At 40.6% G+C, this 24,762-nt stretch overlaps 1 protein-coding gene across 3 annotated transcripts in view; it reads left to right on the top strand.

The window, feature by feature from the left end:
- LOC138070575 (cytochrome P450 2C21-like) overlaps positions 1-24,762 on the top strand; it is a 64,422-nt gene that overhangs the window by 15,743 nt on the left and 23,917 nt on the right. For 2 of the 3 annotated variants that reach the window (XM_068961870.1, XM_068961871.1), the window contains exons 5-6: positions 21,387-21,563; positions 22,510-22,651. In XM_068961870.1, the coding sequence (XP_068817971.1) occupies positions 21,387-21,563; positions 22,510-22,651 (319 nt within the window). The remainder of the gene's footprint in view (positions 1-21,386; positions 21,564-22,509; positions 22,652-24,762) is intronic. The other variant, XM_068961872.1, reaches the window with a different exon arrangement.

Raw genomic sequence — 24,762 nt, 5'->3', positions numbered from 1 at the left:
CAGGAAACCAGAAAAATACCAAGTAAGCAATCTAACCTTACACATAAAACTAGAAAAAGAGTGGGCACTCTCCATCCCCCTTCTGATGTCTATGTCAGAAGGGTTCTCTGTCCCTTTTCTTTAATAAAACTGCTACACAAAAGCTCTTGAGTGATCAAGAATGATCCCTGGTCCTGAAGCTAAATCTTCTGAGATCACGAATCCGACACAGTTCACCACAAGCTATCATCTTGGGGGCTCATCCGGGATTTTCAGGACAAGGTAAGAACACTCAAGAGCTCTAGCCTCTCTGCTTTCTCAGTATACGCATTTTTTTGCTATACTTTACTAACGCTATGGTGTGCTTGTGTGAATGAATGACATGCCCTGCACGAAGCAAGTGATGAGCCCCGTTCTGTGGTTATGAGGTGCCTCATAATGCTTGAAAGCAGCTCCCAAAAGGGGAGCCTTGTTGGGGGTTTATGCTGACCTGCCAATGCCAAGAGGCACTCAACATCCCTTCAAGGGGAGTGGCCAGAAATGGGCAAAGCGTGTGGAGTGAACTTTCCTTTCTTGGTCACTTTTTTTCTGGTCTCTTTGACCATTCCATAACTGCCTGGGGAGTTAGAACTACTAACCTACTCTGTCAAGAAAGCTGAGTGCCAAAGAATTGATGCTTTTGAACTGTGGTGTTGGAGAAGACTCTTGAGAGTTCCTTGGACTGCAAGGAGATCCAACCAGTCCATCCTAAAGGAGATCAGTCCTGGGCGTTCATTGGAAGGACTGATGTTGAAGCTGAAACTCCAATACTTTGGGCACCAGATGTGAAGAGCTGACTCATTTGAAAAGACCCTGATGCTGGGAAAGGGCAGGAGGAGAAGGGGATGACAGAGGACGAGATGGTTGGATGACATCACCGATTCGATGGACATGGGTTTGGGTGGACTAAGGGAGTTGGTGATGGACAGGGAGGCCTGGCGTGCTGTGGTTCATGGGGTTGCAAAGAGTCGGACACGACTGAGCTAATGAACTGATACTGAGCCTAATCTGTCAGATCATAGACTATCAAGGGAATTGGGATTCATGCCAATACTACATATTTTTACTTAGACCCCAAGTATGGAAGCACCTAGCGTTGCTAGGAGGCACAATTTACAAGAGCATGTTTGGGAACCAGCCAGAGCTCTAACTCCAGGAATGTCTCTCAGGCTAGGGGCCACTCTCTTGACTGCCTAACTCAGGGCCCACAGTCCTAAAAGTGAGTCTTTGTCATGGCTGTGCCTTCTACCTATGTGGATAAAAGCACTGCTGGTGACTTTTGAGGACATCGATTGGGAATTGCAGGATCTGTTCAGATTGGAAGTCCAATGGGCTTCTTCCTTTGGTAGAGCTAGCTGTTAGCAGACCAGAGAAAGCTCTCCAATGGCTTCTGTCTCAACTCCCTAGATATTCCTATTGTGGAATCTGTGGAAAGGAACTGAAAGGAACGGACCTAGTAGCTTGAGTACAAAAATCATTTTCCTCACTGTCCAGCCTTCTACCACCTTTGCTATTACATATACTGGCATGGTGCTACTCAGAAGGGACATCTTGGTTGTTGTTCATCTCTTTATGTCTCACCACTTCTACTGCAGTCAGGACTGTATTTAGGAATGTACATGGGCACACATAAGATGGATGCTTCCTCTAGTAGTCCTAGCTTGGGAAACATTCTGGGAAACTACTCTGGCAAATCAAACAAAGGTCATGGTGGTAAGGAACTAGAAATCAATCTGGGATGCCATCAGGTCTACACCCGGTGCATCTCCACCCCACCTTGGTGGTAGAACTGGGAGGGATGAGAAAGATGTCTTCATCAGTAAGGGACAGACTAAGTCTGACCAGGGAAGGAAAGCTTCAGTGGAAAGTCTGTCTGCACACCCATCTAGAGCAAGGAGGGACGCTTCTGGCGGAAAGAAGCCACAGCCGTGGATGCTGCTTTTTTCTCTCTTACAGATGGGAGCTAATAGATCCAGAACCACTCCTTTAAAATGTTAAAAAACTTGGGACAAGTTTGATCCCCAGAGTTTAAAAAATACACACCTGGTTCTTCTTCTGTGATACTGAATGGCCACATTATCCTTTGGAAAATGGGGAACACTGGCCAGTTAAAGGGTCTCTCAATTATGATACCATATTACAACTAGACCAGTTCTGTAGAAAACAAAGGAAATGGGTTGAAGTGGCATATGTGTTGCTCTTTATCTCTCTGTGAGACATACCAGACTTATGTACAAAGTGTGTAGATTTGGGTGTGAAGCCTTCAGCTGCCTCCTGTTCTCTTACTTTGCCCCTGTATCTGGGGCTCCCAACTGAACAGGCTGAGAATCAGGGTACCCTTCCAGGAGGGGTGGCCTTAGTCTCAGTAGAAATTCCAACAGTCCCAACTGTGGTTGAGACTATTTAGAGTATCCAAAAAGTACATAGAAGGTTTTATGGGACTAACTTTACTTTATGACCTTACTTGGAGAGATGTAATGTATGTCTTGGGACAGACACTGACTCCTGATTCAAAAACTCGAGTTTTGGGGGAAGCTACTGCTTTTGTTTTTTCTTTTTTTTTTTGACTCAAGAAAAACATTTATTATTCCTATGTTTTCACTTGTTCTGTAGATTCTTTCAGATATTTTTTTCTTCTTTCCTTTTCTTTTCCCACTTTGTTGTAGTTGTCAATTTTAATGGCATTATAAAATCTAATTAAGGTTTTGAGATTTTTTTCCCCTCAGTCATATTTTTCTTCATCTTTTATTTTTTTATTTTATTTTATTTTTTTAACTTTTAATTTTTACTTTATTTTACTTTATAATACTGTATTGGTTTTTCCATACATTGACATGAATCCACCACAGGTGTACATTCCATCCCAAACATGAACCCCCCTCCCACCTCCCTCCCCACAACATCCCTCTGGGTCATCCCCGTGCACCAGCCCCAAGCATGCTGTATCCTGCGTTGGACATAGACTGGTGATTCGATTCTTACATGATAATATACATGTTTCAATGCTATTCTCCCAAATCATCCCACCCTCTCCCTCTCCCTCTGAGTCCGAAAGTCTGCTATACACATCTGTGTTTTTTGCTGTCTTGCATACAGGGTCATCATTGCCATTGTTCTAAATTCCATATATATGCGTTAGTATACTGTACTGGTGTTTTTCTTTCTGGCTTACTTCAATCTGTGTAATCAGCTCCAGTTTCATCCATCTCATCAGAACTGATTCAAATGAATTCTTTTTAATGGCTGAGTAATACTCCATTGTGTATATGTACCACAGCTTTCTTATCCATTCATCTGCTGATGGACATCTAGGTTGTTTCCATGTCCTGGCTATTATAAACAGTGCTGCGATGAACATTGGGGTACATGTGTCTCTTTCAATTCTGGTTTCCTCAGTGTGTATGCCCAGCAGTGGGATTGCTGGGTCATATGGCAGTTCTATTTGCAATTTTTAAAGGAATCTCCACACTGTTTTCCATAGTGGTTGTACTAGTTTGCATTCCCACCAACAGTGTAGGAAGGTTCCCTTTTCTCCATACCCTCTCCAGCATTTATTGCTTGCAGATTTTTGGATTGCAGACTTTCTGCCTGGTGTGAAGTGGTACCTCATTGTGGTTTTGATTTGCATTTCTCTAATAATGAGTGATGTTGAGCATCTTTTCATGTGTTTGTTAGCCATCCGTATGTCTTCTTTGGAGAAATGTCTATTTGGTTCTTTGGCCCATTTTTTGATTGGGTCGTGTATTTTTCTGGAATTGAGTTGCATAAGTTGCTTGTATATTTTTGAGATTAGTTGTTTGTCAGTTGTTTCATTTGCTATTATTTTCTCCCATTCAGAAGGCTGTATTTTCACCTTGCTTATATTTTCCTTTGTTGTGCAGAAGCTTTTAATTTTAATTAGATTCCCATTTGTTTATTTTTGCTTTTATTTCCAGAATTCTGGGAGGTGGATCATAGAGGATCCTGCTGTGGTTTATGTCGGAGAGTGTTTTGCCTCTGTTCTCCTCTAGGAGTTTTATAGTTTCTGGTCTTACATTTAGATCTTTAATCCATTTTGAGTTTATTTTTGTGTGCGGTGTTAGAAAGTGATCTAGTTTCATTCTTTTACAAGTGGTTGACCAGTTTTCCCAGCACCACTTGTTAAAGAGATTGTCTTTACTCCATTGTATATTCTTGCCTCCTTTGTCAAAGATAAGGTGTCCATATGTGTGTGGATTTATCTCTGGGCTTGTTCCATTGATCTATATTTCTGTCTTTGTGCCAGTACCATACTGTCTTGATGACTGTGGTTTTGTAGTAGATCCTGAAGTCAGGCAAGTTGATTCCTCCAGTTCCATTCTTCTTTCTCAAGATTGCTTTGGCTATTCGAGGTTTTTTTGTATTTCCATACAAATTGTGAAATTATTTGTTCTAGTTCTGTGAAAAATACTGTTGGTAGCTTGATAGGGATTGCATTGAATCTATAGATTTTTCTGGGTAGTATACTCATTTTCACTATATTGATTCTCTGATCCATGAACATGGTATATTTATCCATCTATTAGTGTCCTCTATGATTTCTTTCACCAGAGTTTTATAGTTTTCTATATATAGGTCTTTAGTTTCTTTAGGTAGATATATTCCAAAGTGTTTTATTCTTTTTGTTGCAATGGTGAATGGAATTGTTTCCTTCATTTCTCTTTCTATCTTCTTATTATTAGTGTATAGGAATGTAAGGGTTTTCTGTGTATTGATTTTATATCCTGCAACTTTACTATATTCATTGATTAGCTCTGGTAATTTTGTGGTGGAGTTTTTAGTGTTTTCTATGTAGAGGATCATGTCATCTGCAAACAGTGAGAGTTTTACATCTTCTTTTCCAATTTGGATTTCTTTAATTTCTTTTTCTGCTCTGATTGCTGTGCCCAAAACTTCCAAAACTATGTTGAATAGTAGTGGTGAAAGTGGGCACCCTTGTCTTGTTCCTGACTTTAGGGGAAATGCTTTCAAGTTTTCACCATTGAGGAGAATGTTTGCTGTGGGTTTGTCATATATAGCTTTTATTATGTTGAGTTATGTTCCTTCTATTCCTTCTTTCTGGAGAGTTTTTATCATAAATGGATGTTGAATTTTGTCAAAGGCCTTCTCTGCATCTATTGAGATAATCATATGGCTTTTATTTTTCAATTTGTTAATGTGGTGAATTACATTGATTGATTTGTGGATAGTGAAGAATCCTTGCATCTCTGGGATAAAGCCCACTTGGTCATGGTGTATGATCTTTTTAATGTGTTGTTGGATTCTGATTGCTAGAATTTTATTGAGGATTTTTGCATCTATGTTCATCAGTGATATTGGCCTGTAGTTTTCTTTTTTTGTAGTATCTCTGTCAGGTTTTGGTATTAGGGTGATGGTGGCCTCATAGAATGAGTTTGGAAGTTTACCTTCCTCTGCAATTTTCTGGAAGAGTTTGAGTAGGATAGGTGATAGCTCTTCTCGAAATTTTTGGTAGAATTCAGCTGTGAAGCCGTCTAGACCTGGGCTTTTGTTTGCTGGAAGATTTCTGATTACAGTTTCAATTTCCGTGCTTGTGATGGGTCTGTTAAGATTTTCTATTTCTTCCTGGTTCAGTTTTGGAAAATTGTATTTTTCTAAGAATTTGTCCGTTTCTTCCATGTTGTCCTTTTTATTGGCATATAATTGCTGATAGTAGTCTCTTATGATCCTTTGTATTTCTGTGTTGTCTGTTGTGATCTCTCCATTTTCATTTCTAATTTTATTGATTTTATTTTTCTCTCTTTGTTTCTTGATGAGTCTGGCTAATGGTTTGTCAATTTTACTTATCCTTTTTAAAGAACCAGCTTTTGGCTTTGTTGATTTTTGCTATGGTCTCTTTTGTTTCTTTGCATTTATTTCTGCCCTAATTTTTAAGATTTCTTTCCTTCTACTAACTCTGGGGTTCTCCAATTCTTCCTTTTCTAATTGCTTTAGGTGTAGAGTTAGGTTATTTATTTGACTTTTTTCTTGTTTCTTGAGGTATGCCTGTATTGCTATGAACTTTCCTCTTAGCACTGCTTTTATAGTGTCCCACAGGTTTTGGGTTGTTCTGTTTTCATTTTCATTTGTTTCTATGCATATTTTGATTTCTCTTTTGATTTCTTCTGTGATTTGTTGGTTATTCAGAAGTGTGTTGTTCAACCTCCATATGTTGGAATTTTTAATAGTTTTTCTTGTGTAATTGAGATCTAATCTTAATGCATTATGGTCAGAAAAGATGGTTGGAATGATTTCAATTTTTAAAAATTTATCAAGGTTAGATTTATGGCCCAGGATGTGATCTATCCTGGAGAAGCTTCCATGAGCACTTGAGAAAAAGGTGAAATTCATTGTTTTGGGGTGAAATGTCCTATAGATATCAATTAGGTCTAACTGGTCTAATGTATCATTTAAAGTTTGCGTTTCTTTGTTAATTTTCTGTTTAGTTGATCTGTCCATAGGTGTGAGCGGGGTATTAAAGTCTCCTGCTATTATTGTGTTATTGTTAATTTCCCCTTTCATACTTGTTAGCATTTGTCTTACATATTGCAGTGCTCCTATATTGGGTGCATATATATTTATAATTGTTATATCTTCTTCTTGGATTGATCCTTTGATCATTATGTAGTGGCCTTCTTTATCTCTTTTCACAGCCTTTGTTTTAAAGTCTATTTTATCGGATATGAGTATTGCCACTCCTGCTTTCTTTTGGTCTCTATTCACGTGGAATATCTTTTTCCAGCCCTTCACTTTCAGTCTGTATGTGTCCCTTGTTTTGAGGTGGGTCTCTTGTAAGCAGCATATAGAGGGGTCTTGTTTTTGTATCCATTCAGCCAATCTTTGTCTTTTGGTTGGGGCATTCAACCCATTTACGTTTAAGGTAATTATTCATAAGTATAATCCCGTTACCATTACTTTATTGTTTTGGGTTCAGGTTAATACACCCTTTTTTGTGTTTCCTGTCTAGAGAATATCTTTTAGAATTTGTTGGAGAGCTGGTTGGTGGTGCTGAATTCTCTCAGCTTTTGCTTGTCTGTAAAGCTTTTGATTTCTCCTTCGTATTTGAATGAGATCCTTGCTGGGTACAGTAATCTGGGCTGTAGGTTATTGTCTTTCATCACTTTAAGTATGTCTTGCCATTCCCTCCTGGCCTGAAGAGTTTCTATTGAAAGATCAGCTGTTATCCTTATGGGAATCCCCTTGTGTGTTATTTGTTGTTTTTCCCTTGCTGCTTTTAATATTTGTTCTTTGTGTTTGATCTTTGTTAATTTGATTAACATGTGTCTTGGGGTGTTTTGCCTTGGGTTTATCCTATTTGGAACTCTCTGTGTTTCTTGGACTTGGGTGATTATTTCCTTCTCCATTTTAGGGAAGTTTTCAACTATTATCCCCTCAAGGATTTTCTCATGGTCTTTCTTTTTGTCTTCTTCTTCTGTGACTCCTATAATTCAAATGTTGGAGCATTTCATGTTGTCCTGGAGGTCTCTGAGATTGTCCTCATTTCTTTTAATTCGTTTTTCTTTTTTCCTCTCTGATTCATTTATTTTTTACCATTCTATCTTCTATTTCACTAATCCTATCTTCTGCCTCCATTATTCTACTATTTGTTGCCTCCAGAATGTTTCTGATCTCATTTATTGCATTGTTCATTATATATTGACTCTTTTATTTCTTCTAGGTCCTGTTAAACCTTTCTTGCATCTTCTCAATCCTTGTCTCCAGGCTATTTATCTGTGATTCCATTTTGATTTCAAGATTTTGGATCATTTTCACTATCAATATTCGGAATTCTTTCTCAGGTAGATTCCCTATCTCTTCCTCTTTTGTTTGGTTTGGTGGGCATTTCTCCTGTTCCTTAACCTGCTGAGTATTCCTCTGTCTCTTTATCTTGGTTATTTTGCTGCATTTGGGGTGGTCTTTCTATATTCTGGGAATTTGTGGAGTTCTCCTTATTACGGAGCTTCCTCACTGTGGGTGGGGTTATATCAGTGGCTTGTCAAGGTTTCCTGGTTAGGGAGGCTTGTGTTGGAGTTCTGGTGGGTGGAGCTGGGTTTCTTCTCTCTGGAGTGTAGTGGAGTGACCAGTAATGGGTTATGAGATGTCAATGGTTTTGGAGTAACTTTGAGCTGCCTGTATATTGAAGCTCAGGAGTGTGTTCCTGTGTTGCTGGAGAATTTGCATGGTATGTCTTGCTCTGGAACTTGTTGGCCCTTGGGTGGAGCTTGGTTTCAGTGTAGGTATGGAGGCGTTTGATGAGCTCCTATTGCTTAATGTTCCCTGAATTCAGGAGTTCTCTGATGTTCTCAGGCTTTGGATTTAAGCCTCCTGCTTCTGGTTTTCAGTTTTATTTTTACAGTAGCCTCTAGATTTCTCCATCTATACAGAACCAATGATAAAACATCTAGGTTAAAGATGAAAAGTTTCTCCACATCGAGGGACACCTGGAGAGGTTCACTGAGTTACATGGAGAAGAGAAGAGGGAGGGGGTAGTTAGAGGTGACTGGAATGAGATGCGGTGAGATCAAAAGAGGAGAGAGCAAGCTAGCCAGTAGTCACTTCCTTATGTGCGCTCCATAGTCTGGACCACTCAGAGGTATTTACGGAGTTATACAGGGAAGAGGAGAGGGAGGAAGTAGACAGAGGTGGCCAGGAGGATAAGAGAGAGGAATGAAAAGGAGAGAGACAAATCCTGCCAGTAACCAGTTCCTTAGGTGTTCTCCACCGTCTGGAACACACAGAGATTTACAGAGTTGGATAGAGAAGAGATGGGGGAGGAAAGAGACAGAGGCCACCTGGTGGAGAAAAAGGAGAGTCCAAAGGAGGAGAGAGTGGTCAAGCCAGTAATCTCGCTCTCAGTTTTTAAATGTACAAAATTGACAACAAAACCTAAAAGCAAAGATTAAAAATCTAGAGTAGAGGTTGGATTTTCAAAAATAGAATATTAAAGAAAAGAAGCAGAAGGAAAAAAGAAAAAAAAAAGCCACAAGAATTATTTAAAAACTCCAGCAACCACATAAAGACTATATATGGTGTTTGCCTTAAAAAAATAGAGTCTTTTTTTGAAAAGTAATAGTAGGTTATAGAAATAAAAATTAGCGGAGAAATAGAAGACTTAACAATTAAAAAAAAGTTAGGAAAAAAAAGCAAGAAAAAAAAGAAAAAAAAAAGGAATGATTGTAAAAATAGTAAAGATATATCTGGCCCTTCTCTGATGTTGCGGGCAGTGTGGGGTCACTTCCAAGGCGGTTCCCTCTGTTTAACTTCTTCTGTTTGCAGGTTTTTTAGGCTCAGTAGTTCAGTCACGCTGTGGGGCGGGGGGTATGCTGCAAACAAATAGCACTGTCATGTGCACACAGTGTCTCAGCCCCGCTGGACCTGTCCCTTCTCGTGGCGCACAAACAGCTCCAGTTCTACGATGCTCAGCCGGGAACCGTCTGAGGCCGGCCCTAGGCTGCGTGCACCTCCCCAGTCTAAGCTGCTCAGGTTCGGCGCTCAGGTAGCCCTCAGAGGCACAGATTCGGTTGGGACTGCGTTTTGCACCCTTCCCATGTCCGAATAGCTCAGGAGTTTGGCGAGCACGGTCACTGCGAGTTATCGCCTTTTCTGTCTCTGCTGCTCAGTTTTCTGGGTGTACCACTGGCGCCCCTTGTAAGGCAGATGGTGACTGTCCAGCACCCCCAGAAGTCTTAGCAAAGAAGCCTGCTTGCAGTTTGGTAGGTAGAGTCTCTCCAGGGCTGCAATTGCCCCTTTCCAGCCTTTATGGCTCTTGCTGCCTGTCCCCGGCGGGGGATGGTCTGCAGCTGGCTATTTCCGTTCTGTCCTTTGTTCTGTGTGCGGTCCTGGCAGTGTCTTATGTTCGAGCTTTTCGCGTGGTAGCTATCCCACAGTCTGGTTTGCTAGCCCAAGTTAGATCGTTCTGGTTACACTTGGGGCGTTCCTGCCTGATTCTTACAAATCTCTGCAGCCCGCACCTCCCGCGCTTCCCTGCCCTGCCCCCACTTGCTAGTGGCGGATGCAGGCGTCTGTGCTGCTTTTCCGCTTAGGGAGTTACTGTTGGGCTTGTAATCTGTAGGTTTTAATTACTTATTTATTTTTCCTTCCTGTTATGTTGCCCTCTGTGTTTCCAAGGCTTGCCACAGACTCGTCAGGGAGAGTGTTTCCTGGTGTTTGGAAACCTCTCTTCTTAAAATTCCCTTCCCGGGACAGGCTTCCCTTCCCGGGACAGAGCTCCCTCCCCACCTCCTTTGTCTCTCTTTTCGTCTTTTATATTTTTTCCTACCTGTTTTCGAAGACAATGGTCTGCTTTTCTGGTTGCCTGATGTCCTCTGCCAGCATTCAGAAGTTGTTTTGTGGAGTTTGCTTAGCATTGAAATGTTCTTTTGAGGAATTTGTGAGGGAGAAAGTGGTCTTCCCTTCCTATTCCTCTGCCACCTTAGGACCGCCCCCCTCGAAGCTACTGCTTTTGGAGATGAATGGCTTGAAAGCAAGGGGAAAGAAGGAACATGAAATAATGCTGCTTCCTACTAGGAGCCACGTGGTTCCAATAACAGAGCCAGATTGTCGGATGTGTTCTTGAAGGACTCAAGCGAGCACAAGGACTTTATACTATGCTAAGTTGACTGACATAGAACCGGGAGAGAAGAAAACTCCTGGTAAATTCCTAGATAGACTACACGAGGCTCTTGACAAGTTTACTGATGTTGATCTTGAAATTACAGAGGGAGAAATGATCTTAAAAGGTAGTTTTTTCACTCAGTCATCTCCACATATCTGCTGTAAGTTTCAAAAACGGGCATTCGGACCAAAAAGTCTTTAGAAAAACTGTTGCAGCTGTCTCAGACAGTATATTTTGGTGGAGAATATGAGGAGGAAAATGAGACAAAAAAGAACCAGGCAAAAGACTAAAGCCCCAGCACGGCTGTTAGATCCACTCTGAAACAGCCTGAGGAAAAATGCCCAGAGGGACCCAGGTGAAAAGGGATGGACTTGTTATTACTGTAGAAAGGAGGGGCATCTTAAGTGGGATTGGCCTGAGGCATATAAGCTGCCCCAGGCTCCATGTCCAGTCTGCAAAGGACCATAATGGAGAAGAGACTGCCTTCCGAGGTGTGAGAAAGTGAAGTCGTGTCCGACTCTTTGCGACCCGTGGACTGTAGCCCACCAAGCTCCTATGTCTCTGGGATTCTCCAGGCAAGAATACTGGAGTGCGTTGCCATTTCCTTCTCCAGGGGATCTTCCCGACCAAGGGATCAAACCCAGGTCTCCCACATTGCAGGCAGACGCTTTAACCTCTGCACCACCAGGGAAGCCTTTAAAGACAAGAATACAGTCTCTCAGTAAACCTCCTATAGAGACACAGAACTTCAGATCCAAGTACTGACATCAAAGATTTCAAGGGAGGAAAGGAAGCCAGGTTGAAAGAAGAAGGGGGAGGAGGCGGGAGAGGGGAGGCAAAAGGGGTGGCCTTACAGACGTCTCCTGCCACCTACAGATACCCAGGCGTTATGGGACTTTTCCCTGGGCCTCCAGAGAAGGGAGGACTGGAACTCAGCCCTACCAGAAATCAGACCAGACCAGAACCAGAATTTGAGTTCTCTGCCAAGAGGAGGGGATCAGTCTCCAATCCTCAGCTCAGGCTGAGAGCCCTTCGACCAGATTCCTGCCTCCAGGACTGGGGGACTAGAAAAACAGGGAAGGATAGGAAGGGTTAAGGAGAGGAAAGACAGAAGCAAGGGGAGAGAGGTCAATAAAGTCTCTTGTTCTGAGGTGTAGGCCCCAGGGGTTGGACTCTCAAGACAATTGGGACTGAAGGTGCCTGGGGGTCTCCACACAAGCTCCCATCCTAATTACACCTGAGGAACCCTGGGTATTAATAACTGTGGGGGGCCAATCAGTCAATTTCTTTTGGACACTGGGGCAACCTTCTCAGTGCTCACTGAAGCCTCTGGTCCTCTTTCATCCTGATCCACTACTGTAATGGGACTGTCTGGATAAGCCAAACCTTATTATCTCAGTTGTCCTTTAGACTACAACTAGAACTCTGTGCTATTTTGTCGGGTTTCTAATCGTGCCAGAATATCCTTTACCCCTTCTGGGGAGGGATATACTGAACAAGGTCCACGCCTCTGTTTTCATGAATATGGAGCCTGCTCTTTCTCTCCTGTTAATTGAACAAAATATAAACCCTGAAGTGTGGGCTGATGAAAAAACTGAGGGTTGAACACAAAATGCTGTTCCTGTCATTATCAAGCTCAAAGACCCTCACCTATATTCACATCAAAAGCAGTACCCACTAAAGCCCGAGGTTAAGGAAGGGTTAAAACACATCATTGAAGATTTAAAGGAAAGGGGCTGTTAACTCCCTGTAATAGTCCATGTAACACTCCTATTTTGGATGTAAAAACGTCAAATGATAAATGGAGACTTATTCAAGATATACAAATAGTAAGTGCCTAATCCTTATACTTTATTGTCTGAAATTCCTAAATGAGCCAAATATGACTTTAAGATAATTGAGAACATTTGGGTGCATTACAGGCTACTGCCACATTTGGATTCCGGATTATGGAGAACTTGCCTGACCTTTATATGAACTTATAACTGAAACTCAGCAGGCCCAAATCGACAAGCTGGTTAGGCCCCCAGAGACTCAAAAGGCTTTTAAGCCTTTTCAAACTGCTCTCTTGCAGGCTCCTGCTTTGAGCTTGCCCATAGGATCAGAGTTTAATTTGTTCCTTAGTTAAAAAAAAGCTTATGGCCACATTCCTTAAGGGTAATTGCTACTATTGTTTTGCTAATGCCTATAGCTCGTAAGTTGACTAATGGGCAAAATCTTACTGTACTGACTTCTCATTGTTATGCGAGTGTATGTTCCTAGGTTCTCTGTCTCGTCACAACAAAGATTTGGAGCGACGGATATTAAAGCCCTTGGTGCGTCACAGCTCTCAGGTCTTGGACAAACCGTGTTATAGCTCTTAGGCAAATCAGTGTTACAGCTCTATTTCATTTAGAAGATAGAAGGAGAATCCATCCTTGAAGCGTGAGGGCATACCAACCCAAAGACTTGAAGAGAAGAGAGTGGAGGAGTGCGTGGAGGAGGGAGGGAGAGAGAGAGAGAAAGAGAGAGAGACAGAAAGAGTGCACACACGCGGGAGAGAGAGAGAGAGAGAGAGAGAGAACGCTTTGGCTCTTCCTTTTATATGTTTTTGCCTCCACCTGGGCCTGCTCTATGCAAATTGGGCTTAGCCAGGAGTGCTGTTTGTTCTACCTGAAGTCTTCACTCTGGTCCTCGGACCTTCCTTTGACCTTCCTTGTTTTTTTAGCCACCGCCATTTTGGATTCTGTTTCCCTATTCTACCTACCTAACATCGTGATGTAAGTGAGATCTTAAACTCTAAAGTTCAGAGCAACAATGACTCCATCTTTAAAGCTGCTGTAACTCAAGGGGCGTGGAAGACTCTAAGAGTAGACTATCACTTACACAGTTCCTGGAGACCCCAATCTTCAGTAAAAGTTGAAAAGGCTGATGACATAATTAAGAGGCATCCGTGTAAGTGAGCTCAGGAAACATAAGACAGTTGGTTTAAAGTTCTACCTGTAGCTTTAATGAGGGCTCGGACTGCCCCTAAAAAGGAAGGTCTGTCCCACTTTGAATGTATCTATGGAAGACCCTTCTTACACACAGACATTGTTATAGACTCTGAAGCCTTAAAATTAACCATGTGACTCAGCTTTTAGCTTTTCAGTCTCCTTATCAATTGAAGGCTTTCCATGGTGGGTTTCTCCACCTCAAGGAAAGGACTTTCTTCAACTCTTCACCACAACAATCCTATGTGACACCTCTTCTTGATCTGATGACTGCTAGCTATCCTAAGATGGACTGATGTAACTATGGACATAATGTATTTTTAATTTTGATTATGTTTTAACTTGGTTTAAAGACTATTTTGCCTCACATCTGTAAAGGGGTTTGTTTCTAACTGTCTGAAAGCCTTTAGGTTACAAATGGTTGTCCAGGCTCCTACGAGTGCCACAGCCTCCTCCAACTATTACTTGGGGCCCTTGGGTCAGAGACCCTCCATATGAGGGTTAGGAGAACAATTTAGGGATGATGCCTCTCAACAGCAGGAAGTAGTTATGGAATGAAAACGATGTCCTTTTCTCTTGGCAACATAATTGTCCTAAAAGAAAAAGGGGGAATGAGAGAGTCAATTCCTAGGCAGGATGATAAGAGGTCTGAGGTCCCTGAGGAGGAGAAAGGGATCTGGGGCTCATGAAGTGGAGACAAGGGTCTGGAATTCTCAAGCAGGAGGAAAAGACAAACATCTTTTCCCCCCTCTACATTCGTTAGTCTTAGTCACATAAAACGTTTTTTTTTCTCTAAGCCTGGTACTGATGATTACACAACAATCAACTCAGTTTAAACTCTGTACTAAGAATTATGTAGCAACAATACATCCTGCTTGAGGACAGTTTCTCCTTCCTGAAAACTTTCCGGCTAATCCTGTTATCTTAAAATGTTAATTATGGGAGTGGATCTAGTAAGATCTTTACAACCTTGAGACATTCTTTTTATTCATCATAATAACTAATTAAAAAAGTATGTAACTCCCTTGCTTAGACTGAGGAGGGCATTCTCTGTCACTCTTCTGATGTCTATGTCAGAAGCTTTCTCTGTCCCTTTTCTTACTTTAATAAAACTGCTGCACACACACACACAACACAAACTAGAAAAAAGAACAAAGCCCAAAGTTAGCAGAAGGAAGGAAATAATAAAGATCAGAGACTAAATAAACAATAGAGACTAAAACAGCAATAGAAAATATTCAGTTCAGTTCACTTCAGTTCAGTTGCTTAGTCGTGTCCGACACTTTGCGACCCCATGGACCGCGGCATGCCAGGCATCCCTGTCTATCACCAACTCCCGGAGTTCATCCAAACCCATGTCCACTGAGTTGGTGATGCCATCCAACCATCTCATTCTCTGTTGTCCCCTTCTCTTCCTGCCCTCAATCTTTCCCAGCATCAGGGTCTTTTCAAATGAGCCAGCTATTCACATCTGGTGGCCAAAGTACTGGAGTTTCAGCTTCAACATCAGTCCTTCCAATGATACTCAGGACTGATCTCCTTTAGGATGGACTGGTTGGATCTCCTTGCAGTCCAAGGGACTCTTAAGAGTCTTCTCCAACACCACAGTTCAAAAGCATCAATTTTTCAGTGCTCAGCTTTCCTTATAGTCCAACTCTCACATTCATACATGACCACTAGAAAAACCATAGCCATGACTAGATGGACCTTTGTCGCCAAAGTAATGCCTCTGCTTTTGAATATGCTATCTAGGTTGGTCATAACTTTCCTTCCAAGGAGTAAGTGTCTTTTAATTTCATGGCTGAAGTCATCATCTGTAGTGATTTTGGAGCCCCCAAAATAAAGTCACCCACTTTAGAAAAGATTAGTGAACCTAAAAGCTTGTTCTTTGAAAGGATAATCACATTGGATAAACTCTAGCCAGACTCATCAGAAACAAAGAATGCTCAAATAAATAAAATCAGAAATGAAAGAGGAACATATACCACAGAAATCCAAAGAATTATGAGAGACCACAATGAATAATTATATACCTACAAATTGAACACCTAGAGAAAATGGATAAATTCATATCAACACATATACCAAGATTGAATCAGGAAGAAACAGATAATCTGAAGACTGAACACTAGTAATGAAATAAAACCAGAAATCAAAACTCATCAAAACCAAAAATCTAGGACCAGATGTCCTCACGAGTGAATTATACCAAATATTTAAAAAAGAACTAATGCCTGACCTTTCCAAACATGTCCAAATGAACATTTTCAAAATTTTTCTGTGATGCCAACATTACACTTAAACATAAATTAGAAAAGAAAAAAAAACACTAAAAAGAGAATAATTAAGGTCAATACTTTTGATGAAGCTAGATGCAAAAATCCTCAACAAAAAACACTAAAAAGAGAATAATTAAGGTCAATACTTTTGATGAAGCTAGATGCAAAAATCCTCAACAAAATATTCAGTTCTGTTCAGTCGCTTAGTCATGTCCAACTCTTTGTGGACTGTAGCATGCCAGGATTTCCTGTCCATCACCAACTCCTGGATCTTGCTCAAACTCATGCCCATTGAGTTGCTGATGCCATCCAACCATCTCATCCTCTGTCAACCCCTTCTCCTCCTGCCTTCAATCTTTCTCAGCTTCAGGGTCTTTTCTAATGAGTCAAGTCTTCACATCAGGTGGCCAAAGTATTGGAGCCTCAGCTTCAGCATCATTCCTTCCAATAAATTTTCAGGACTGATTTCCTTTAGGATAGACTGGTTGGATCTCCTTGCAGTCCAAGGGACTCTCAAGAGTCTTCTCCAACACCACAGTTCAAAAGCATCAAAAGCATCAGTTCTTTCATGCTCAGCTTTCTTTGCCAACTCTCACATCCATATATGACTAGTGGAAAAACCATAGCTTTGACTGGATAGACGTTTGTCAGCAAATAACATCTCTGCTTTTTAATATGCTGTCTAGGTTGGTCATCGTTTTTCTTCCAAGGAGCAAGTGTCTTTTAATTTCATGGCTGCAGTCACCATCTTCAGTGATTTTAGAGCCCAATAAAATAGTCTGTCACTGTTTCCATTGCTTCCCCATCTATTTGCCATGAAGTGATGGGACTGGATGCCATGATCTTTGTTTTTGAATGTTGAGTTTTAAGTTGCATTTTCACTCTTCTCTTTCACTTTCATCAAGAGGCTCTTTAGTTCTTCTTTGCTTCCTGACATCAGGGTGGTGTCATCTGTATATCTGAGGTTATTGCTATTTCTCCAGGCAATCTTAATTCCAGCTTGTGCTTAATTCAGCCCAGAAAGTCCCATGATATACTCTGCATATAAGTTAAATTAGTAGGGTGACATACAGCCTTGAGGTACTCTTTTCCTGATTTGGAACCAGTCCGTTGTTCCATGTCCAGTTCTAACTGTTGATTCTTGACCTGCCTACAGGTTTCTCAGGAGGCAGGTCAGGTGGTCTGGTATTCCCATTTCTTGAAGAATTTTCCAGTTTGTTGTGATCCACAGAGTAAAAGGCTTTGGTGTAGTCAGTGAAGAAGTATATGTTTTTCTGGAACTCTCTTGCTTTTTCAATGATCCAACAGATGTTGGCAATTTAATCTCTGGTTCCTATGCCTCTTCTAAATCCAGCTTGAGCATCTGGAGTTTCCCAGTTCACATACTATTGAAGACTTAGTTGGAGAATTTTGAACATTACTTTGTAGTATGTGAGATGAGTGCAAATGTGTGGTAGTTTGAACATTCTTTGGTATTGCCTTTCTTTCTGATTGGGATGAAACGGACCTTTTCCAGTCCTGTGGCCACTGCTGAGTTTTCAAAATTTGCTAGTGTTTTGAGTGCAGCACTTTCACAGCATCATATTTTAGGATTTGAAATTGCTCAACTGGAATTCCATCGTTCCACTCATTTTGTTTGTAGTGATTCTTCCTAAGGCTCACTTAACTTCACATTCCAGGATGTCTGGCGCTTTGTGAGTTATCACACTGTCATCGTTATTTGGGTCATTAAGATTTTTTTTTTTAATAGTTCTTCTGTTTATTGTTGTCACCTCTTCTTAATATCTTCTGTTTCTGTTGCATCCATACTATTTCTCTCCTTTATTGTGCCCATCTTTGCATGAAATTGAAATCAGCAATACATTAACATGTTATAATCTATAAATGAGCCAAATTTATTCTGGGGATGCAAAGATGGTTCAGTGCTGGGGTCCAGCCCCAGCAGGATCCAAGGGTACCCTCCAAAGAGATGGTGTTGGCGACAGAGAGAGAGAGAGAATGTTGCAGTTAAGAAAGTAGAGGAGGGGAAGAGGTTGATATTCCTTGGTTTACAAAGAAAGCCAATAAAGCCCCTGCATGGGACTTGCTCTGTTCACGAAGGCCTCAGGCACCCTCTCGATGTGGTGAAGGCACAGAGCACCTTCTTGAGAGGGTCTTAGAAGCCCGGGCAGGAAAGTGAACTCTGAGAGCCTCTGCACTCCAGGGGATCAACCTGAAAAGGAAAGAGAAAGAGAGAGAGAAGGAAAGAATGAAGCTTCTCTTTCCTGAAAAGGAAAGAGAAAGAGAGAGAGAGAAGGAAAGAATGACACGGGGAGACCAGGCCCGCAACTTTATTTTCAAAAGGAGCTTTTATACCTTAAGTTGTACATAGAGAGTAATGGAAGATGCAAAGTCATGCAGGGTCAGCAGTCCTGACCCTTATCAAGACCAGGCTTTCTTTCTGCATACCTTTCCACTTACAAAGGTCTTAGGTGATTTACATCATCTTCTGCCAGGAGGCCTGATAACATTTTATGACTTTCTTCTGATAAAGGTTAATCAACCAAAAAACTTATTTTCTCTAAAGGTGATTTTTCTAAAGTCTAGTGCCATTCTCTGAAAGCACTAGATAAAGTTGCATTCCTATAGGGCAAAGGTGCAGTGGGGTATAACAAAGAAAGAATTTATTAACTCAAGGTTTAATGTTGTTAATACCAAGGCTACTACTTATATTTCTATATATCAACTATATTAATTAATGCACTCCCAGGCACACAATGAAAGATATGAAAACTTAGCAGCAAGCATTGGTTCAACAATGAAACCCTCCACCAGTACTATCCTAATAATTTTTAACTCCTCAAAAGGCTCTATATTTTTAAAATGTTTTAAGCTTCCCATGCCTCTCGTGGTTGGGAGGCTGTGAACAATCACAGGCATGGTTGTAAAAGTCTGGATAAACCTGTCAGGCAAGTTAGAAAGCCATCAGAGGGGTTTGAATTGAAACACTCCAATTATGCCCAGGAGACTTATTAACTAGAGCTCTAAGTTGATTTCCTTTAGAGAGAGGTGGTCGGGGATAGCCCCCCATTAATGTCAGAGGAGTTGGTGAAAGGCATAAAATGGTAAGACAGACAGATTCTGGTTTGGGGGTAGGTGCTGAGCAGGTCCAGGGGGTCCTTCGAGTCCTGATCTGCCTTGCCCATCAGGTCTCCTCCACATGACCTTGTCATGGGTGGGATCTCCTGTGTTGGCTCCCGGAAGTTCAGTGTCTGCAAATCAACCTATGTGATACATCACATTAAAAATGAAGAATAAATCATATGATTTTTTAAATTTTGCAAGAAAACTTTTGGACTGAATTCAACATCCATTATGATAAAAACTCCAGAGTGAATAGAGAGGGAACACATCTGAATATAATAAAGCTCCCATCATTCTCAATGGTGAAAAATTGAAAGTATTTCCTCTCAAATCAGGAACAACACAAGGATGCCCACTCTCCCCACTTTTATTTGGCATAGTACTGGAAGTTCCAGCCACAGCAAGCAAAGAAAAAGAAGTGTGGTACTGGGACAAAAGCAGACATAATCAATGGAACTGAAGAGACAGCTTAGATATAACCCACACTTAGTAGGTAATTAATATACAACAAAAGAAGCTAGAATACAGAATGTAGAAAAGACACCCTCTTCAATCAATGGTATTGGGAAAACTGGACAGTTATATACAAAATAATTAAACTGGATGCCTTTATCATACTACATATAAAAATAAATTCAAAAGGGATTAAGGATTTAAATGTAAGAACCAGAACTATAAAAATTCTAGAAGTAATCATAGATGTGCACTCTTTGACATTAATCTTGTTGATCTTTTTTTGGTTATGCATTGTTACGCAAGGGAAACAAAAGCAAAAATAAAGGAATGTGACCTAATTCAATGTAAAAGCTTTTGCACAGTGAAGGTAACTATCAACAAAACAAAATGCCTGCCTGCTGAATAGAATATATTTGCAAATGATGTATCTGACAAGGAGTTAGTGTTCAAAATACACAAAGAACTCATACACTTCAACAACCAAAAGAAAACCCTAATTAAAAAATGGACAGAAGGTTCCAATAGGTGTTTTTCCAGTGAAGACAAACAGTTGGCCAATAGGCACATGGAAAGATGGTCAGACACTAATTATCAGGAAATACAAATAAAAACACTGAAAGATTTTACTTCACACCAGTCAGAATGACTATTATAAGAAAGAAAAGAAATAATAAGTGTTGGGAGGATGTAGAGATAAAGGAACACTCATGCGCTGTTGGTAAGAAAGTAAATTGAAACGGTCACTATAGCACACAGTACAGAGGTTCCTCAAAATGTTAAAAGTAGATCTCCTATAAGATCTGGGACTTAACTGGGTACTTCTCTTTAGAAAACTTCTGGGTATTTATCTGAAGAAAAAAAACTTACTCAAAAAGATATATGCACCCTTATATTCACTGTAGCACTGTTGACAGGTAAGATATTGAAATCACCTAAGTGTTCATTGATAGATGAAAGGATAAAGAAGAAGTGATACACACACACACACACACACACACACACACACACACACAAACACACACTGAAATATTACTCAGCCATATAAAAGCATGAGATTGTGCCATTTATACAGCATGGATAGTCCTAGAAGATAAAGACAAAGACAAATATTACATGATTTAATTCATATTTAGAATCTAAAAGTTAAAACAAACAAATAAAGCAGAAACAAACTCATAGATACAGAGAAGAAATTGTTGTCCTCAGAGAGGAAGAAGTAAAGGGATGAATGAAATAGGTAAAAGGGATTAAGAACTATAAACTTCAGATATAAATGTAATAAGTCACGGGGATGTAACATACAGCATAAGGAATAAGAGTCAATAACATTTCAATGACTGTATGATGACAGATGATTCTTAGGCTTATCATGGTGATCAATTTGTAATGCATGTAAATGGTCAATCACCATTTTGTACACCTGAAACTAATATAATATGTGTCAACTGTTAATATGTGTCAACTGTTAATATGTTTTCATAAAAATAAATGTAGAAAAAGTGTATGATCCCTGCACACTGTTTAGGTGACTCTCTGTAGACATGTGTGTAGTGTAAACTGGGATAAACACTGTCACTACCTCTGTCACTAGTTTTGTGACTTAGACTGGTTGACTAACCTTTCTGAACCTCAGTACCCTCATTTGGAAAGATGTGGTATGATCCTGAATTTCTTCAGAGTTATGGTTAGGAAAATAATTCACATGGTTTTGAAATTAGTTGTTAATTTGTGCATACTGTCACTCAGGCCATTTCATCAGTTCCCTCTCCTTCAAATCCCAAATGGGTTCCAGTGCAAGAAGCATATCTTACTCATCTTTATTTACTCATTTAATAGCAATATGCCTGTACCATAATATGGGCTTGTAAATGTTTGGTGAATGAATTGACTTTTTCTTTTCTTTTTCAGCTCTACAATGCTTTCCCCTCTTTACTACATTATCTCCCAGGGAGTCATAACACATTATTTAAAAACATGACTGAGCAAAGAAAGTTTATTTTGGAGAAAATAAAGGAACACCAAGAATCCGTGGACCTCAATAACCCTCAAGACTTTATTGATTACTTCCTGATTAAAATGGAAAAGGTAAAAGGGGACCCAGACTTGCTACTTCATCTTTGTATGTGGAGTGATGTGATGCATGGAATAGCTTTGTTCTTCTCAGTGGAATCAGTTTATTAAAACAAATGCTCCTTCTTAAAGATATATTCATTGCTTGTGCAACTTATTGTTGTGCAAACCATATTGGTTGTCTTGAATTATTTCTGCATTGTTACTGAAAATTGCTTGGAAGTTTGTATATTTACCATGTTAAAGCTGGTTCTTTATTTGAGAACAGATTGAAACACACACACACACATTCAAGATAAATGATAAGATAGTATATTCTCTTTCATTAAATAAATTCCATGAATGGGTGATGTAAGAAATGAGAGAAGGCAGAAATGGATGGGCATCTAGAAAGGCTTACTCTTGGAAAGACAGTAGGAAACAGATGAAGTAGGTTTTGAGGATTAGCAGAGATGACAAAATTGGTTCAGGGAAAGATAAGTGCAGTGATGAAGTGTGTGGAATTTTTAAAGAGATTGTCTTGATAGTAACTGAAGAACTGTCATGGGTTTAATGACTGATGAATTTTGGAATAGTGTTTCAGTTTGAGGATAGGTGGTTCTGAAGGCCTGAGTGAGAAATTCAGATATGATGATATAGACAATAGATGCCTGAACTGATGGTGAGTAGCAGTGATGATTTGATAAGGGTCAGATTAGAAAGAAATTACTGAAGAACTGATTTACTCCATTGGGTGAGAAAGTGAGGAATCAGAGAAAGGACTTGTTAGAAGTTTAACTCTGGTTATATTTTAACTGAAGAAATTCTAACAACTGATCTAGCTTTACCATCATCAATAGCATACTTTAATGTTTGGTTTAATTTGTCAAATTCGTAAACTTAAACAATTATGTTATGTTGTTATATGGAATTATTGTAAGCTGGTTTTACTTATTAAGTAATCCTAATACATCATTGCTAGGAGAAACACAATAAACAGTCTGAGTTTACCATGGACAACTTGATCACCACTGTATGGGATGTGTTTACTGCTGGAATAGAGACAACAAGCATCACTCTGAGATATGGACTGCTGCTCCTGCTGAAGCACCCAGAGGTCACAGGTAGTATCACAGATGATGGACAGGATGAAATTTTGGTTAGAAATTGGCAGGCAACATTGATGACTTTTCTACTCTTCATCTGCCTAGAAGATGTACAAGAAAAACTTCCATCCTTAGTACATCTTCCTATTATTGTATGAATTGCATTCAAATTAGAGTATAGTAAAACAGGAGAATGAAATATTTAACCAGTAGCAGAGTTATGGCTGAAAAGGCAATGGTACCCCACTCCAGTACTCTTGCCTGGAAAATCCCATGGATGGAGGAGCCTGGTAGGCTTCAGTCCATGGGGTCGCTAAGAGTCGGAGACAACTGAGTGACCTCACTTTCACTTTTCCCTTTCATGCATTGGAGAAGGAAATGGCAAACCACTCCAGTGTTCTTGCCTGGAGAATCCCAGGGACGGGGGAGCCTGGTGGGCTGCAGTCTATGGGGTCACACAGCGTTGGACACGACTGAAGTGACTTAGCAGCAGCAGAGTTATGGAGGGCATAGATCACTGTCCTCCCTACTGTGGTGGAGTATCCTTGATTTGCATCAGGTCAGGTGCAGTAGGGCTTCCATGGTGGCTCAGATGGTTAAGAATCTTCTCTACAATGGTATTGCTTGATAACCCTTCCAAGTCCAGATAAATGTACTTTTGTCAAAAGTTAATTCTACTCAGGTGCATTTGCAATGGAAGGATTGACTGAACAAAATCACAATCTTTCTTCATCAAAAAAACCTCACTCTTTAAATTAAAAAGTTATACACAAAAATTCTGTTCAAATACACCCTTTTGGCCAAAAAAAAATTTCCTAAAAATGTAATTTCTCATCCTCATCCTTTTTTTCTTTATTCAGTCCTCATCTAAGAGAATATTTCCTTTACTCTATCATGCTTTGTGCTTTGATCTATTAAGACCTATTATTTTTAGTTTTTTGAGTTTAATTGTTTTCCAATGTTGTACTAGTTTTTGCTGTCAACGAAGTGAACCAGTTATATGTATATGTATTTTCGGGCTTACCAGGGGGCGCTAGTGGTAAAGAACTCATCTGTCAACCTGTGTGTGAGACATAAGAGATGTGGGTTCATTCCCTGAGTTGAGAAGATCCCCTGGAGGAGAGCATGGCAACCCACTCCACTGTTCTTCCCTGGAGAATCTCATGGACAGAGGAGCCTGGTGGGCTACAGTCCAAAGGATCACAAAGAGTCAGACATGACTGAAACAACTTAGCACTATTATAAATCTATATGCATATAGATTTATAATTGTTATGTCTTTTTGTTGGATTGATTCTTTCATCATTATGTAATGTCCTTTTTTCTCTTGTTCCATACAGTCTTTGTTTTAAAGTCTATTTTGTGTAAGAATTGTTTCCTCAACTTTCTTTTTCTTCCATTTGTATTCAATACATTTTACTTGTGGAGTAGCTGCTGGGTGATGGTGGGTGGGCTGGGTCATGTGGCAGCTGGTTATGAAACCCCATGGGGTCCTGTCTAGTGCTGGCCCTCTGGTGGTTAGAGCTGGGTCAGGGCCTCTTCCTGAGATGGCTGGCAGAGAGTTCTGGGTTTCCTAGAACTGGGTGTTAGTTTGCTGTTGGGTGAGCCTGGGGCCCAAGATGTCTTCTAGTGGTGCTGGCCTGCTGTTGAGTAGGCTGGATCTTGACATAGTTGGCTGCAGGACTGCTGTGGTCCTGGGGCTGGGGTTGGCCTGCTGGTTGGTGGATCAGGCCCCAGGAGTCTTGAGGATAGTACCTGCCTTCTGGTGTATGAGACCACATCCTGGCTTCTCTGGCTGCAGGGTCTTGGGTATCTTGTTGGGGGGAGCCAGATCCTGTGTTCTTTCACTGTAGGACCCTAGGGATCCTGGAGTTGCAGTTGGCCTGCCCGTTACCTACATGGGGGCCCAGGGGGACCTGGGACTGGTGTCTCCCAACGGATGAGAGGAGTTGGGTCCAGGGGCAGCTGGGGCTCAGGGCTATTATAGTATGTGGCATGCTGGTGGGTAGGACTATGTCCCAGCCTAGCTAGCTGCTTGGCCTCCCATATCCAAGAACGGGTGATAACTGGCTGATCAGAAGGGCCAAGTTCTGGCACTAATAAGCCACAGGGAAGATTCTGAAATTGCA

This window comes from Capricornis sumatraensis, chromosome 23 (assembly GCF_032405125.1).
Source record: "Capricornis sumatraensis isolate serow.1 chromosome 23, serow.2, whole genome shotgun sequence".
Lineage (NCBI taxonomy): Eukaryota > Metazoa > Chordata > Mammalia > Artiodactyla > Bovidae > Capricornis > Capricornis sumatraensis.
Note: the sequence above shows the minus strand (reverse complement) of the source record. Positions and strands in the feature narration are given on the sequence as shown.